This window comes from Amblyomma maculatum, chromosome 7 (genome assembly GCF_055883805.1).
Source record: "Amblyomma maculatum isolate TAMU_Amacu chromosome 7, ASM5588380v1, whole genome shotgun sequence".
NCBI lineage: Eukaryota > Metazoa > Arthropoda > Arachnida > Ixodida > Ixodidae > Amblyomma > Amblyomma maculatum.
Genome location: NC_139350.1, coordinates 83,459,210 through 83,477,638, shown reverse-complemented (window position 1 = coordinate 83,477,638; position 18,429 = coordinate 83,459,210). Strand labels below are relative to the sequence as shown.

General features: G+C 47.5%; 1 protein-coding gene across 2 annotated transcripts in view; it reads right to left on the bottom strand.

The window, feature by feature from the left end:
- Positions 1-2,520: 2,520 nt before the first annotated feature.
- Positions 2,521-18,429, bottom strand: part of Ogdh (oxoglutarate dehydrogenase Nc73EF) — a 129,326-nt gene continuing 113,417 nt past the window's right edge. For both annotated transcript variants that reach the window (XM_084609194.1, XM_084609193.1), the window contains exons 21-22: positions 17,156-17,310; positions 2,521-4,476 (exon numbers count right to left, since the gene is read on the bottom strand). In XM_084609194.1, coding sequence (XP_084465320.1) covers positions 4,380-4,476; positions 17,156-17,310 — 252 coding nt within the window. In that variant the 3' untranslated portion in view covers positions 2,521-4,379. The remainder of the gene's footprint in view (positions 4,477-17,155; positions 17,311-18,429) is intronic.

Genomic DNA, 18,429 nt, shown 5'->3' with positions numbered 1-18,429 from the left:
GTGGAAGTGCACATTATGCTGCTAATGTTACCAGCTTTGTTGCCGTACACCTGTCAGTGTTGTACAGTAAAATCTCTGCGATACAAAATTCAAGGGGAGGTAAAAATTTTTGTATCACCCAAAAACGAGCAAAATTTGTTTTCAAACCTTACAACACGTACGAAACATTTATTTTCGTTAAAAAAAGTTGCGTATATCCTTCCGCACCTTCTTTTCCACGAGATCTAACAGCAGAGAGCTTTCAAAGCTGAAAAATTGGGCTGCCGTGTTTTCCCGCACAGGCTTGGAGGTCATGGCGCGCTGCAGAATAGTATTGAGGGTGTGCATCGCTTCTGCTACCGTCGGCAGTGGTCATCACTGTTATGGTCATCTTTGTCGCTGCATGGAATGCCAGGCTGTGATGAAGCTTCCTTCTCGATGTCTTCATCTGTGCGGAGACGGCAAGGTCGTCGTCTACGGTGACGAAATCGTCGGCCCAATAGTTGACGCCAAGTTGGTTCCAAACATCAATCGGAATTGAGACTGGAATTTGAAAATTCCACATATCGCGGAACAATTGGCGATGGCCGCAGGAGTGACAATCTCAGGCCGTTGCGAGAAATTGCATAATGTCCAAAAGACTGATTCATGTCCTTCCGTTCAATCTTCGCGAGGAGGCGGCGCACCAACAAAGCTTTGAAATGGTGCTTAACATTTCTTTAAATCCAGCATCCAGTGATTGCAAATGATTGGTTGCGTTCGGAGGCAGGAACACCACCTTAACAATCTGTAGCACCATTTGTTTCGGGTGGGCAGTACACTGGTCTGACAGCAAAACATTTTTTGTTTTGGGAAAAAATTTTGCAGTCAAGGTGTGTGACAAATTCCGTTTGGCTATAGTGTTGGACAAATTCCACGCCTTTTTATTCGCCTTGTAGATGCAGGGCAATTGACTGGCTGCCTAAAAGCATTAAGGCTTTTGATACTTGCCAATGACATACTATGGTGAAGCTGCCTAAAAGTGATAAAAAATAATATGCCTCTGTCCGTGCCAGTAAGTATAACGGGCTTACTTGTAAATGACAGTGAGCAGCATCTTTTCTGATCCGTCGGCATTGGACTTAACCAAAACACGCTGGTTGCTTTTTTGCCCACCGTGGTAGGTATCGCCTTCGAAGCAAAAACATTTTATGGGCTGGAGATTGTAGAACAGCCCTGCTTTGTCTACATTAAAAACATCACGTGCCTTGTATCCTGCTATATAAGACAGCAGTGCGGTTGCCATTCAGTCTTCTACGGCATACACGTAACTTTTTTCTCCTTCGCCACAAACGGCCTTGTAGAAAGGTTATGCAGTACCTTGAACCACTGAAACAACCCACCAGATGCCTGAAAGTTATCAATTCCCAGTGTGAGTGCAATGTCCACTGCCTTCTCGCAAAGTACTTTTGTCGATGTTGACGCCGGTCACCGTGACCTCTCCGTGACATGTTAAGAGAACCTCTTGCAACTTCACATGGTCACTTCTTTTGAATTTATCGCGAAGCGCTGCACATTTAGCATAATTTGGTCGCGCTGACCAACGATCATTGACAACATTGACAGTGGCAGGCCTAGTTCCTTGGCCATGTCAGTGCACCTTTTCTTTGGGTTTTTCCCGTTGCAGAGATCGATGATCACAAAATGAGATTCTATCAACACGTCGTCAGCCTCAACAAATGCAAAAACAAAGAAACACACATTGGCTGCTGCAGCGGAGTCTCCGGAAAGCACAAGAGTGGGGCCTGAGGGGCGGTGGAGAAATTTGGAGAGGGCAGCAAGGCTGGGCTGGTTGGTTCGTTTGCAGAAAGCAACAATGAAATAAAAAAAAGTGGGGGAGGGGGTGCAAAAAGATAACCGCCGCCAACTGAGGAAGAAACGCTCCTTCACCAACTTTGCTGCTGCAGCGGGCTTCCAAGTCAGTTTTTCCCGTTTTTTTTTTGTGTGTCTGTGTGTAATCCGTGCTGTGCAAGGTTTTCTCAATGTGCGTGTGCGCGGGCCTCAAAGGTCATGATACTAAAGTTCGTATTGCCTGTCACAAAGAGAAAAAGTGTTTGGAACATCTGATTTTTTGCCCACTGAACGCAATGCAATTCAGCCGGGGAATTTCATGAATTCGTATCAGCCGAGTTCATATCACCGAGATTTTACTGTATATTGCTCTGCTCTCATACGTCAATTTAAGCCAGCATACTAAAGCTAGTGAGCCAGGCTGACAAAAAGTTATGCCTTGTGCCACATGAGTACTTTCCACTGCTGCAGTTGCCTGGGGTTTGCTTTATACGCGGACATCCTAGAGAAATGAACACTCTAGGTACAGAAAACTGTGGTCGTCACTCCTGCACCAGACCAAGCTTCACAGCCTAGACTATTGCGTCCTGGTCTGATACACATAGCACTCCAGGACAGCTTGCCCTAAATGCCATCTGACTAGGATTCTACAACTCCTTCCTTCTCAAGTGCACTTGATGAAGCACAAAGAACTTCAATAAACATGCCAACTTTGAAATTGCTAGCAAACAATTTTATTGCATGAAAACAATAAACTCAATGCTCAAGAAGAAATGAACTGGAGCACACGCAGTTTCTTTGAAAATGTTTGTAAATATGCCAGATTCAGCAAAAGAGGCCTTACTTAAGGCACACTCTACAAGGCGAACATATCAGTTCCCATAAGAAATCTCCTGCATACATGTTTTAAAAGCAGCTAAAATCTACAAAAAACAAGTACTAAGGACACACAACCTAGGCTGGCAAATTCAAGAGACAAACTAATACAACGTGAAAGGAATGAACAGTTTAAATAACAATGCAAGTGTCAGTAAGAAATAGAAGTGGAAAACTGACACAAGAATACTTCGTCCATTGTTTACCTCAAATGAAGCAGGCCACCACTAGAAGTGCACCGTTCATATCCTGCAGCCACTGCATGTGGCTGTACTGGTTTGCAGTGGCATGCAATATCTTTCAGAGAACTGCTGGAGCTTAAAAACTAACCAAGGCACAGCCATCTTGGCAAGACCAGTGCAATAAAAATTTCTTGTCAATTTAAGACTCAAACATTTGGAACTGCCCTAACGTAAAACCACTTCCCTCAATCATGCTGACCTTTGCTTTTTCCCACAAAAAAAAGTTTTACTTCCAGTAATGTCAGCCCTTTTCTTTCTGTTTCATGATGGGACCACGATGATGGATTTTGGAAAAATAGAAACAATCATGAAACCAATCATCTACTGCACAATCTTATTTTTTACGAGGAACACTTAGGAGTGTGACGTCGCACACCTTGATGTCCCAACAAGATAACGTGTCAAAACACAAGAACACTGTCACCTGGAAGGTGAGAAACATTAAAAATTAAAAATGTTTGCTTACAAACTAATTTTCACTGCACTGATCCCTGGATGGCTTCGGCCAAGGAGCTCTTGAGTGACAGCACGGGAACCCTTGATGTAAAATAAAAACCTAGCTGCTGTCAAATGACTGGATGTGCCAGTTCATATTCAATACTCAAATCTACACCATAATAAGAGAGACAAAAATAAAATACAAAGGGAGACACCACTTCACTCACTGACCTAGACTTGCCACAATGTGAGAGCAGTGCTCCTGTACTTCACAAAGCTACATTGCTGTGGCCCTGACCTCAGCTCGTGTCCAATGCCAAACCTGAAACACTGAGAAACAACGCTTGCATAATGCTTGCACCCTGCACTCATAATCAACTAAAGCTTTGGCAGGGGAAAAAAATGAAGATGCTATAAGCCATATGTGCAGCATCATACATAACAGAGCAACGAGTTCAATTGTGCTACACTGGAACAAGCATGTGCACCTTGGCAAGAGGCAGAAAAATAAAAGACATGAAGGGGCACGTGACCACTTCATGTAAAAAAAATTCTACACACGCCTTGCTTTCCCTGTGCGCATCAAAGCCTGCCTGCACCTCCTGTACATCAACATAAAGCTAGTGTTTGATACAAGTCTTACATAGCGCAGACTGCAGCTACTTTCCTTTCATTTCCTCTACTCCTTACACGCAGCTCAGTGTAACAGAATAAACAAGCCTGCCCAAATAAGACAGTTCATCCTGCTATGTGTGACTATCAGATCTGCTTCACAGAATGTGCCACAGAGAACTAAACAAGAACTAGACAACTTATAGCATCACCACGAAGGTGCCGGTAACACGCCCACGGAAAATGTGGTAACAAGATTCTTTCAGCTTATAAGAAGCACACCTTGGTTAGGGCACAAGCCGGCAAATGAAAGCCTCCTCCACATGCCGCTCTGCCTTGGATTTTAAATATATATAAAGGTTTCTTCTCCCTTTCCCTCCTCTTTAAGGTTCGACAGCCCGCTCAGGCAAAGCTATCGTTGAGCAGCCTCTCAGACTCCTTCTTGTGTGTGTGCTTGCTGCCCGTTGCGGTTGAAGGAGACACTGCTCGGCCCACATACCTGCAATGAAGGAAGGCTGCCTGTTAGAATCCACTGCAATGTCTGAAGCAAACTCATTTCCTTGTTCCTTTCACAGAAAGTCATAAAAACTGGCCCCAACCTTCCCCAAATGACTGTTAGGCACTATTCACTGAATCTACCACTTCTTTGAGAAAAAAAAAAGAAGAAAATGGCGATCACCCGCCTCGTGGCCTGCTTCACAGTAAACAATCTGAATATTAAAGTAGCATCTCTAACCCCTTAAAAGCTTATGAAGAGCTCAGCTTGTGAGCAACCACCACTTTTTTGCTTATGACAAGCTGAGGTAGGTGGTCATGGTTTTCAGCGAAGTTACAAGCAGCAAAGCTGCTTTCCTAATTAAAACATAGTTGGCAGCATGTTCTATTCTGTGTGCTTTTATTGAAATATAGTTTGTGCACTAGATGGCGAAAAGTGTGCCGTGTTCTTCTTATACTTTCCTGTGCTGAAAATAGAGGATTACCGAGTGCCCCTTTCTGTCACACCATCCATCGAGAGAAGAGGCAAGAACTGACATGCTGCTGTGCATGGTGCACTGATACACAAAGGATCTGATGCTGTTAGTGTGAGAAGGCCCTCTCCACAGTGCAGTGCTTTGAACACTACCACACATATAACACTCTCTGGTTTCAAGTAAACTAACTATGAGAAATACAGCATTGTACATGGCTGTTCAAAGACATTCCTTTTTTCTTTCACAGTTTAAGGCATTTATTTTTATATTAGTACAGCTAACTAGCCCCACGTATGAGGTATTACACAAGACAGCAAGGAATGACTAATAAAACAAATTATCTATCACAAATTTTTCTTATTTTTAAATTTTAACATTTTAGCACAATATTTCCAGTCATAAAAAAAGTTGACGATATCGGAACATTTCTTTTTTTAATTTTTAGAGCTCTTATGTGGTTAAGCTTGAACCAGAAATGCTGATCTTTCTGAATGTGCCCATTAAAGTTAGGTACAAGTAGGGTCCCTAGAAATATTGCTAGTCTGTCGTCCGCCGGCCGCGGCAGGGCCTGCCGCTGAATGATCGCCGCGGTGGCGCTGCGGTGAACCGGAGTGCGCCACTGCTGACGGAGCAGACGACGCGCGCCCGTGCGCTTCGAAATGCATTCGCTGCATGCTCATTGTCAGGTGCCTCGTACATGCGATGCCGCTCTTTAGTTTTTGATTTCAGTTTAGTCGTAATATTGAATTCGCAGCCGAGTTGTTGGCATAACCACGGATGCGACTTTTTTTTTTCGTGAGCGAAGTTTTGCGCGCATGCCCCGGAGCCGATGTAGAAACGAAGCTGCTTTTTATATTCTATTATCCTGCTGAAGCTACCGCCGTGCCGTATTGTGATGAAGACTTCTGAGGATTTTGTGCAAACAATTGCGCTTCCATGGAGAACTATACCAGACGCACATTCTAGGCTCCAAGGACCATGTGTGCGAGCAACAGAGCGCTGTCGCCGGCGTTTTCATTCACGCTATAGTTTCATCTTAACTTCTTCGGACGTTTAGCTAAGTTATAACACGTATGTAGAACTAGAAACTTTCGGATGCATGCACAATTAAAACACGCAAGATGGGAACCCGAGCCCTTCAAATCGCACCGCGCTTCAGGCAAACTGCTGATAGGCATTCTTTGGTACTTAGGAAGCCTAGTAGCCACTCATCAGAATATGCCATCACTTTTGTTGACTTCCGTTTTGCAACCTCTAAAACATATTTTAACAGCCAGCTGTTAGTTGAGAGGAAGGGCACTAACACTTCTTTCAAACTCTGTCCTTGAAGGTGCTCATTTTCATTTTTCATTTCACCGAGAGCTTTTACCAGCTTTGCCACCTTGTCCTTCGTACGACAAACAGCTCGAGACATAGAAGTCTGTTTCTTAATTTTTTCTTCTTCTTGACAGGGTGTTCTGAGTTAACTTTCGCAAGTATTTGCAGGCTATATGCATGTTGCATCAGAAATAATGGTACAGTTCGTCGCAAATTAAGAAACGCCCATTGTAGGTGGGAAAGGTCTTGGTAATAGGCTTCAATCCGCTGCCAGGACACAAGCTGAGTTTCGCAATGTCCTAATTACCTCTTCTGTCGACTTTACAGCTATCTCCTTGACTTTGTTTCCTGGAATGCACACAGCAGCATTCATGCTTCACCACTGCGATGGAACAGAACTCGCCGATAGCAATTGCCTCCGGAGATTCGTCCTCGCTTGAGTGGCACTATGCGAATGTTCCTTGTTCAACATCAGAAAGATCGACATTTGTCCCCAGTGGCGGTGGCATGCAGCTTTCTGCATTCCTGGAGCAGGCTCACGTCACACGATCCACCACCGCTGTATTCTTCAACTGGCTCCACTGATGCTTCAGGATCAGTGCACTTTTTTTCTTTCTCTGCAGGTCTCCCTGCTGACTGTTTTTGCTCGTACAAGTTGCGCTCCTTTCTCTTGAGAGGCAGGGGTTTCAACAAGTATTTTGGAGTGTCAGGAAACAGCGTTGAGATGGCATCCTTCGTGAGTTGCGTATCCCGTGGAATCTCAATTACCTTTACCTGTCTTTAAACTTCGCTCAATAAAGCAGGGTTTGAAGTGTCGCTCACAAACGTCGACACTAGCTTATTCGTGTTACAGTAATGTGAGGGCAACCCCGATCCGGATCATCCGATATTTATATATACCGATATTTATATCAACGTCCAGGATTTCCTGTCTGCAACTCACAAAATAATGAGGAAGATATTCACCACTTGTGGGTTTGCCCGCCACTGAAGCCGACAGTATCGGCACCTGACGGCAGTGGGCCTTTCACCGAGCAACCCATCTTCGTACATTGCTTGCACGCAAGGGCCTTATCATCGTTCTCTCTCAAATTTTATTAGAACACAGCCAGCCTATTTTCTTTCATTTATTACGCCTTTTAATTTTCGTTTTGCATATTCCTTTATGCCCTAGCTGAGACAATAAACAATGTTATTGCCTTTGCAGCCACGCTTGATGCTGCGCTCCCACTCAATTGCCTCTTCCCTGCGTCTTTCGGTGTCCTGAAGAGAGAACATTTCACCTTGCACGAGCGCTACCCGGTCTTGCACCCGGGCAAGAAACACGTGCTATCACGCTTACCCCGTTTTCTGGACATGACGCGATCACATATACATAAAAAAGGCACACTTGCACACATGCTAGCTAATTTGAGTGCATTCCGGCTCGCGAGCGAAAAAAAGTGCACGTGTGGTGCACGAGCCTTGTCACGGCACCAACGGATCAGCGCGGCGCAGATTCGCACTACGGCACAACCGCCACAGCACCACGTACACAACGCGACCACGCTCCGAATGCGTACAGCGCCCCCTGCGCTTTCATCCGGGAAGCGGCCAACCGGTTACATAGGGAACGCCGCTCGGACGGCAGACTAGCAAATACTTCTAGGGACTCTAGTACAAGCGCTAGCATGCCAAGTCTGGTCAGTGATGACACATGATATTATTCAAGCTCAACTTGCCTTTTTGCATGTAAACAAGCAAAGTATGCAGTACTTTCTAGCAGCCCTCTTATTGAAATCAAGGGGCACAGGGCTGACGTCTGCTACCAACCAAAGGCACACTTATGCTGCCACTGAGGTAATGATCACCCGGTCCCTCCAGAAGGGGAGCCTTTAACATGCATTCCAGACTGCACAGTGTGCCATGGGGCGCATCATACTGGGAGCTGCAACTGCAAACATTGTCTCGTGGTCCGGAAACAAACGAACATTCCAGACTGCACAGTGTGCCATGGGGCGCATCATACTGGGAGCTGCAACTGCAAACATTGTCTCGTGGTCCGGAAACAAACGAACAAGCAAAACGACAACGCGGGGTGCCGCCACGCGGAACGTCAACCAAAAGACAGAAAAAGGTTCTCAAGCCGGATGAGACGCGACAGCAAACCCCGAGATCGATCCAGCTCCTTCTCACCGCTACCAAACAAGGAAGAGGGCAGGTGCAACAGCAAAAAAAGAGGCTCAAGCCGCAGAAGAAGCGGAGACAAGCTCGATAATAAGGTGAGCTGGCCGGATACGGCCTCCCATACTAACAATATTCAAGAGAAGGAACTACAGAAACAGATACAGGCCCAAGATGATAAGATTGCCAAACTAGAAAAGGAGATGACGGAACTCCGGCAATTTATTAAGAATACTAAGGCATTAGAACACCCAATAACTAAGGAGATGCGAGCCCTGCCACCAGTGCCGCCGACAGGGGGTGGTAGCGATGGAAACGGACGGTACAGCCCCGATCAAAAGGCCACCTCCCCCGAGCGGAGAGAAGAACAGTAAACGAGTAACAGAAGACTCAGAAACTGATATGCCGCAGCACACGAGAGCCCCGAACAAACTAGGACTGATGTAAATGCACTCACAAAAAGGGTGGACTCTGTGAAGGTTAAAGTAGACATCCTCTCGGCTAGGATGGACACACTCACAAATAGGGTGGACGCATTAACCAATGAATTCAGGGTGTTTCAAAATCAGGTAGCCATGTCGTTCCAACAAATGATGAAAAACTAAGAGCAATGGAGGCGCGCCTTCCTCAGTTGCCTGGTCAGCAGCCAATACACACAATAGCTACGCATCATCATGGCCCCCCCCGACAGTAAACTCAAATGTGGCAGTGGAACTGCAGAGGCTTCCGCCGTAAGCGGGGGAACTCGCAGCTCCGCATACAAAACCTAAAGCTTTCACCAGACGTTATCGCGCTACAAGAAGCTAATGGTGCCGTAAAATTTCCGGGCTACAAACCGTGCCTTATACAGTGCAGTCCACTTTTAACGATACCAGATATAGCGATATATCGCTTATAAAGATCAAATTCTTGAGATTTATCATTTTTCCCATTGCCCCTATAAAAAATTAACCAGATATAACGATTGATTATCGGTGGTACATTGGATACAAAGATAGCTTTATCACTGCCCGGTAGGTGTTTACCATGAAACTGACTGAATATTCAATAAAAGCTAAAATGTTAAGAAGAAAATGGCATGAAAACTCGACATATGCGGCTAAAGCGGAAGGAAATGAACACTATCATCATCGCAATCGCAGCTGCGCAAAGCATGCTGCTGCGGCAGTATCGTCATCGCCATCGCGATTCTGCGTCCGCGGAAGATGGCGGCGACCACATTGACGGACAGCGTGATAGCCCACGAGATGAAACTGCAGATTCATCGCCATTTTGGGCAGGGTTTCAAGGTTGGAAGCCTCGTGAAAAAATACGGACATTCGTACTCTACGATTTTAACGATCATTAAGGCTGGGGATGTCCTTCAGTTCAGTCACTGATCGGTTTTGTGTACGCAAAAAGGACTACCGCCAGCGCACACGCTACTGGAAGCGATGCTCACAGCGATTGTCAAGCTTCAGCTGCTGCTCAAACTAGCGTGAATTTCTAATTTCTTTAAGTATGCTTAAGTTATTTTATGGCTATTGATGCATACTGTAATAAAGTGTTTAGTGCTCCTTACGATGATTAGCATTGTTCAACCAGATTTACTCATCGCTAGTAAGTAGGCAAGCTACATGCATGGGAAAATACATGGGTGTTGTAGAAGACTTTGAACTGGGCGATATGTCGTCAACAGTCAATAGAACGTTCTGCGATCAGTCGTGAGATGTGTCAGCACACGTACGAGCGTCGAAGCGAGCTTCGTTGTCGTTTTCTTTCCTGCCAGTCACACGCGTTGAACATGCTTGTCGTCGTTTTCTTCAGCAATAGGCGCTGAACATATCAGATCTCAATGCCTGTTTTACAACTTCCCCCGGGCGAAAAGACGCCATCCTGGCGGCTCATGGTGATGTGGCGATGGCCGGATCGTAGTAAGGTTTCAGGCGGTTACTGTGTACTATTTCACGATTTCGGCAACGGTGGTCAGTGGATGGCGTAAGGGGTTCGATGAGGTAGTTGACGGGGGATGTTTGCTTGACAATACGGTAGGGGCCCTGATACTTGCTCAGAAGTTTGGATGAAAGGCCGGGACTGGAGGAAGGCACCCATAGCCAGACCAAAGAGTCTGTACGGTACGTAGGAAGAAGTGCAGATTGATCTCTGGTGGTTTTCTGCTGTTGCTGGGTGTGAGAAGTGAAGGACCGGGCAAGCTGGCGGCATTCTTCGGCATAAGTTGCAGCTTGTGAAACAGTCGTGAATTCGGAAGAATCCGGTCGGTAAGGGAGAATGGTGTCCATGGTACAAGAGGGCTCACGACCGTACAGGAGGAAGTATGGTGAGAAACCGGTGGTTGCTTGTGTGGCAGAGTTATAAGCGAATGTGACGAATGGAAGAACGCGGTCCCAGTTGGAGTGGTCGGAAGCGACATACATTGCTAGCATGTCGTCCATGGTGCGGTTAAAACGCTCAACCATTCCATTTGTTTGCGGATGGTACGCGGAGGTGGCGCGGTGAACGATTTTGCATTCTCTAAGAACAGCTTCGACAACTTCAGAAAGGAAAGCGGGACCTCTGTCACTCAGCAATTCTTTGGGAGCCCCGTGGCGAAGAATTATGTGATGGAGGATGAAGGAGGCAATGTCTTGGGCTGCAGCAGATGTCAAAGGCGCCGTTTCGGCGTAGCATGTGAGATGATCGATTGCAACGATGATCCAGCGATTGCCTGTTGATGTGCTAGGAAGCGGGCAGTGTAGGTCTATTCCAACACGCTCAAAGGGCTGAGCTGGGCAGGTCAGCGGCTGCAGAGGAGCGGTGGGTTGGCGAGTGGGTGTTTTTGGCGCTGATACTCTTGACAGGACTGGACGAACCGACGAACATAATGGTACATCCCACGCCAGTAGTACCGCTGTCGCAGGCGAGAGAAGGTTTTCAATAAGCCGGCGTGGGCACACTGGGGATCGTCGTGGTAATGGTAGCAAATCACGGAGCGTAGATGGGTCGGAATTACAAGCAGCCACTTTCTACCATCCGGAAGGTAATTCCTACGGTAGAGGAGCTCGTCTCTGATGGCGAAATGGTGAGACTGGCGACGGAGAGGGCGGCAAGGAGGTCGTGAAGCGCGGCCAGATAAAAAATCCAGGAGTGAAGCGATCCATGCGTCTTTGCGTTGCTCGGAAGTGATATCGGTGGGCATGTCGGTGGGATGTAGAACGGATATAGCAGGAGTGGCTTCAGACGGCAAGGGAGAACGTGAGAGAGCATCAGCATCGGCATGTTTACGGCCAGAGCGATAGATGACGTTAATGTCGTATTCTTGGAGCCTCAGAGCTCAACGGGCCAGTCGACCAGAAGGATCTTTCAAAGAAGACAGCCAGCAGAGGGAGTGATGATCGGTGACGACATCAAAAGAACGGCCATACAAGTAGGGGCGAAATTTTGCTATTGCCCAGAGAATAGCGAGACACTCTTTCTCGGTGACGGAATAGCTTGCTTAAGCTTTTGTTAGGGTCCGACTTGCATAAGCGACAACGTACTCATCAAAGCCAGACTTCCGCTGAGCGAGTACTGCGCCGAGGCCGACGCCGCTGGCATCAGTGTGGATTTCCGTGGGAGAAGAAGGGTCGAAATGACGCAGGATTGGAGGAGTCGTCAGAAGGTGGTGGAGTGTCGCGAAGGCATCATCACAGTGCGGAGACCAGGCTGAAAGATCGTGGCTGGACAGAAGCTTGGCGAGAGGGTTGATGATTGTGGCGAAATTGCGAACGAAGCGGCGGAAGTACGAGCAGAGGCCGACGAAGCTGCGGAGTTCTTTCACATTAGTTGGCTTGGGAAATTCTGCCACAGTGCGTAATTTTGCCGGATCAGGAAGAACGCCATCCTTGGAGACGACATGTCCGAGTATAGTGAGCTGCCGTGCTCCGAAACGGCACTTCTTTAAATTTAATTGGAGGCCAGCGTCGGTCAGGCATCGCAGAACTGTCTCAAGGCGCTGGAGGTGAGATGGAAAATCTGGGGAAAAGATGACGTCGTCAAGGTAACAAAGGCAAGTGTGCCATTTGAGCCCTCTGAGTAGGTTGTCCATCATGCGTTCGAATGTGGCAGGGGCATTGCACAGTCCGAATGGCATGACATTAAACTCATAGAGCCCATCGGGTGTGACGAAAGCGGTTTTTGGGCGATCGGCCTCTGCCATCGGCACCTGCCAGTAGCCGGAACGCAGGTCTATTGAAGAAAAGAACTCAGCTCCCTGCAGGCAGTCAAGGGCGTCGTCGATACGAGGGAGAGGATAAACGTCCTTGCGCATGATCTTGTTCAGTCGGCGGTAATCTATACAGAATCGGATGGAACCGTCTTTTTTCTTGACCAGGACGACCGGAGACGCCCAAGGGCTGCGCGACGGTTGGATCACGTTGTGCTGGAGCATGTCGGTCACCTGTTCGTCAATAATGCGGCGCTCAGCGGCTGAAACACGGTACGGACGCTGGCGCAAAAGGGAATGGGTGCCGGTATCAATACGGTGAGTAACGGTAGTTATGCGTCCCAACAAATGTTGCTGGGAGTCGAACGTAGCCGCGAAACGTTGTAGGATGGCGACAAGCTGGGCTCGTTGTAAGGGCGTCAGGCCAGCGTCGATGGACCGGTGGAAAACTTAGAGGGATGATGGAGTGGCGACAGGAATAGGTGTTATGGCGCTGATGTGAAGGCTGACGATGGTATCGCTGAAGGGATAGGTGGGCGTGGAATCGAGCAAAGCAACACTACCCAGTGACTGGCCATGGAGTAAAGTGGTAGGGCAGGGGCACGGGTTACAAACAAAAAAAGCACTTGAGTTGCGAAAAATTGTCACCACAGCATGGGGCAGCAACACGGATTTTTGGTCAGCGCATCGTAACGAAGGTGTGTAGATAACAGTGGCGTCTGAAAGAGCAGCACAATAAAGAGGCACAAGCACTGAGGAGAAAGGCGGAACGTCGGTGTCCTCTGCGACGTGCACGGTAGCGGCAGCAGCAGCGGGTGTGTCGAAAAAAGTGTCACTGAGGGGTGATAACTCAAGTTGAGCACGGGCGCAGTCTATTATGGCATTATGATTGGAAAGGAAGTCCCAACCAAGGATAACGTCGTGTGATGAGCGGGCGAGGACGAGGAATTCTATTGTGTATTGAACGTCGTCGATGACAAGGCGGGCGGTGCAGGCGGCTAATGGTCGAATGTCCTGAGCGCTGGCTGTGCGAAGAGAAATTGCAGGAAGCGGCGTCATCACCTTTTTGAGTTTGCGACAGAGGGCGTAATTAAGAACAGAAACGGCTGCGCCAGTGTCTACAAGTGCTTCTACAGGAACTCCCTCGATGAATATGGTAATAATGTTGGCTGGTACGTGAACAGGTCTTTAGTTGGTCCCTGATGGCGCAGTTCTTGCCTCCGGAACTGCGGCCGTTAGTTTTCAGTGTTAACGGCTGATTGGCGGCAGAGCATCGGAGATCGGAAACGACGGCCAGGAGAAGGCGAGCGGTGGGAGCGGCGATCGTAACTTGAAGAGGACTGCGGAGGAGGCTCAGGGAGCACAGGCGATGGGGACGGAGGAAGATTGTACATCGGCTCACGTGTATAGTCGTAGGGACGAGGGCCACGTTTGCGGCACAAACGAGCCACATGGCCGGCGACTCCACAGGCGTAGCAGATAGGTCGGTTGTCTTGTGTGCGCCAGGGGTTGGAAGGGCGTGGCTGTGGTCGACAGCGGAGAACCGGACGATAAGGGGGGATTGTAGGTTGCTCATTTTACTAGCGTCCCTGAGGCTCGTATAGGAGGGGAGGCCGGCTGTACACAGGGGCGACAGGGGGTGGTGGCCGCACCAAAACATCAGCGTACGTGAGAGGAGCTGCCACCAACAGCTGCTGAGGAGGTGAAGGCAGAACCTCAGCGACCTGCTCTTGTATGACACGCTGAAGAGTGGGAGTGAGCGGCGGCGGAAGCGCAGGTGCTGGCGGGCAAGTGAAGGTGGACAAGGAAAGCTGGCGTGAGACTTCCTCACGAACAAACTGTTGAATGTGCTGAATTGGCGACTGCTGGTCCTGGGTACCGTCCCCGGAGAGAGCCAAGCTGGAAAGAGCGGCCTGCTGAAGGCCAGCACGTCGTGTGGAAAGCCGCCTCTTGCACAGCTCATCGAAGCTTTGGCAGAAGCTGATAACATCGAACACAGTTTGGGGGTTTTTGGCGATGAGCATATGGAAGGCGTCATCGTCAATGCCTTGCATAATGTGTCCAATCCTCTCGGCGTCGCTCATGGTAGGGTTTACGCGCTTGCAGAGGTCTACGACATCTTCTATGAAACTGGTGTAGTTTTCGCCGGTTTGTTGTGCCCGACTTTGCAAGCATTGCTCGGCGCGAAGCTTACGTATAGCGGGACGGCCAAAAACTTCGGTCAGGCTGGTCTTGAGAGCCGTCCAGGTAGAAATGTCACTCTCATGGTTGCGAAACCATAGATTGGCAACGTCGCTCAAATAGAAAATGACGTTTGTAAGCTTCACGGTGTCGTCCCACTTGTTGTACGCACTTACGCGTTCATACGACGCCAACCAGTCTTCTACATCCGTGTCATCGGTGCCGCTGAAGATGGCTGAGTCGCGCTGACGCGCTGCACCGGGGCAGATGACAGGCGATGGGGTTGGCGGTTGACTGGCGATCTCTGGCATCGCGGATGTGGTAGGCAAAGCTCGGCTGCGAAGCTCCAGGTTGAGGGGATTGCTGGCACCTCCACCACTTGTTGTAGAAGACATTGAACTGGGCGATACGTTGTCAACAGTCAATAGAACGTTCTGCGATCAGTGTGAGACGTGTCAGCACACGTACGAGCGTCGAAGCGAGCTTCGTTGTCGTTTTCTTTACTGCCCGTCACGCGCGTTGAACATGCTTGTCGTCGTTCTCTTCAGTAATAGGCGCTGAACATATCAGATCCCAATACCTGTTTTACATGGGTATGCTTTTTTTTTTGCCAGTCATGATATAACGATAATCGGTTATAAAGATCGGATTTTCAGGTTTTCTCAATATTGTTATAAGTGGACTGCACTGTATAGAACATGTTACAGTTTGGGATTATATGAACAGTTTTTCAAAATAGCACAGATAATATACCGTATTTACTCGCACAATGCTCGCACTTACGCAATACTCGCACCCCCATTGGGCATCAAAAATTGGAATTTTTTTTCCCTCGCATAAGCATTGCACCCCCAATATTACCACCGCGAGAGTCGTCTGCTAGTAGCAAAAAGCGCCATCCTTGGAGCGCTACTGAACCTAGCTGGCCTCGTTGTGTGCACGCGCTACCAAGCGGCGATAGCGTGCTCAGGTATATCATCATCATCGGTTATGCTCGTCTTCTTTTTCATCCATGACGTTCATAGTCGCCATTTTGCGAGGTGTCTCCGCGTCTTGTCATTGTTCCTTTGTTCCGTCCGTGTTGCTTGCTTTGCTGCACCGCCTACCGTGTTCTTGGTGCCGCATCGTGGTGGGGCAGTACGCAAGTTATACAGCTGCTTTTAAGCTGAAAGCTTTCAAGTGCGCACTACAGCATAGCAACCGCGCTGCTAACAGGCACTTTGGCATCAACGAGTTCTGCGTAGTGCGCTACTGAAGACAGCGGTTGCAGTGTCGATACGGACTCAGATCAAGTCTCTGATCTAGAGTAGAACTGTATGATCTGCTGTGAGCATTATACTACGGAACGCGGGCAGTGATGATGAGGCTGCGTGCGGTAAATAAAGTGCTTTAGCAATTTGTACTTTTAGCGACCCTGTACTTTTATAACATGGGTAAGTTCTGCTTGAAAGTAATGTTATAGTTATATTTACATTAGCTGACCTAAGAATCCTGATTAGCACCTATTTAAATTTGCTTTTAGCGCTCCAAAACATCTGCTCGAAATTTTCCCCGCAACATTATCGCACCCCCCAACTTATCATCAATTTTCCGCGAAAAAAAGTGAGAGCATTATGCGAGTAAATACAGTACTGACACACTGTCATGAAGTGAGGTGCTGCGGATAGAACAAAAGCACGACTCTGCCTGTGTCGGGACCAACCAGCGCGGGCACGCTGGCGGCCCGCAATATCGAATTACGCCGGTGCATGCGCAATGAGTGGCACACAGAAGCAGGTAACGGTAGTGGACCACATTCCATAACCACATCGCATTTCTTGATGTCAAATATCACGCAAGAGCGTGAAGCCTAATCAAGAGTGCTTACTGATTTGCTGAGGTCAGATGAGGACCGTTGTTTGAATGTGTATGGCTCACAGAAACACACAGCCAGCAGCTGTGACAAAGGGGTAGGATTGAATTAAACAAAAAATCATAGCTGAAATGAGGTTCATGAAAAAGCACACTGTTCCAAATCATATGGATTGCTGATTACTGCATTACTCCAGCTGGTTTAAAGAGTAGGGCTTCCCGCATCAGTGCTACATGTGTGTGCATGTGTAAATGCAACTAAACATTAAATGCCCAAAATATGCTCCATGAGAAGCAGCTGTATTGACTGCCTCTAACACAGCCTCCTTCTGCAAGGCAAAAATGCTACACTGCAATGGACGTCACAGCTGTTCCTCAGGTGAACTAGAGGCCCTTTACTGCCGCTCTTCCGAAATACTGGGCTCAGATGAAGTACAGAATGACGCATGGTAGCACATACACTATATTAACATCAACGCGGTGCTTATCAGCCACAAAGGGGGGAGGCGACTCACTGGATGGGCCTCTGGTGGGCGACCACAGTCTGCAATCGGGGCTGGACAAAAGACCAGAAGCCCTGGTTCTTGTGCTCCTCCTGGACCCAGCAGATCTCGGCGTTCGGGTACCGCTCAATCTCTTGCTTCACCAGATCGAATGGGAATGGGCAGAGCTGAAATTATAAGACAAACCAGGAGGACAAAGCATAACACACTGAACAAGGCAGACAAAGTTTGCGTACGCTTCTTCCCTGAGCCCCCCATTTTGTTCACGCTTTTCACAGAGCAAAATGGCCCCTCATCTTGGCACATGGAAGAGTGTCAAATGTGCGTATTAGGAACTAGGGGAGGACCAACACCAAATTTTCAATTGCAAAGCAATATCTCAGCAATTCAAATATGAACATAGACTTGAATTAGAAAGACACACTTCTTCTTAAAGAGAGATGCTACTTGAAAAAGTGCTTTTTTTTTTACTATCGATGCTAGGTGAATGAAACTTGCACCACCATATAGAGATTGATCTCTTCTTTCCAAATATGCTTTTAGTTTTAAGATAGCTTTATGCCTTCATATTCTAAATGCCATACATAAGTGAAAAACAATGCATGTTTGCACAGTTGCTGTACATAGCAGCAAGCAAGATAGGGCAGTGCCAACTAGTTCTTGTCCTCAACACTCCACCGAGTGCAAATAAGCAACATAGCAACATTCCCTTGGCATGCAATGTTTTGAGAATTTTATATCTGCTGCCTTGTTTTTAGTGGCTAGAGACAGAAAATGTTTTGAATTTTCATGCCCAAAAATACTGCTGACCGCATTTAAACCTAGATATTTAGATTCTACATATCCTAAAGATTATTCATGATTAATTTGGTGTTGACTGGACTAAGATAAGGACAAAATGTTGTGCACAAAGCCATGTTCAGCCCAAAATAAGAATTTGAGAAAAATGCGATTGAAAGATACAAAAGCTGTTTATTGCTGTTGTAGCAGCACTATCTGCATGAAAATTGCACATAATGCAGGCCAGGGTATCATGATACAGTGCACAATTTTAGAATTCACTTGCACCATATGTTGCTCCCTCAGAGACATTGTCAGCAGCATTCTAAAGACGTTCTTGGCTAGTCAACGATGCTGAAACCTTGCTTCTATCAGTCACTGCTTTTGTAGCCACAAGGTGCACTTTCTTTGTTGTGGCATTAAACTCCTTATAGTGTACATCTTTTGGCAAACCAAGAACCGCACAAAATCGGGCAAGTTGATTGTATCCAGCACAATAACGCACG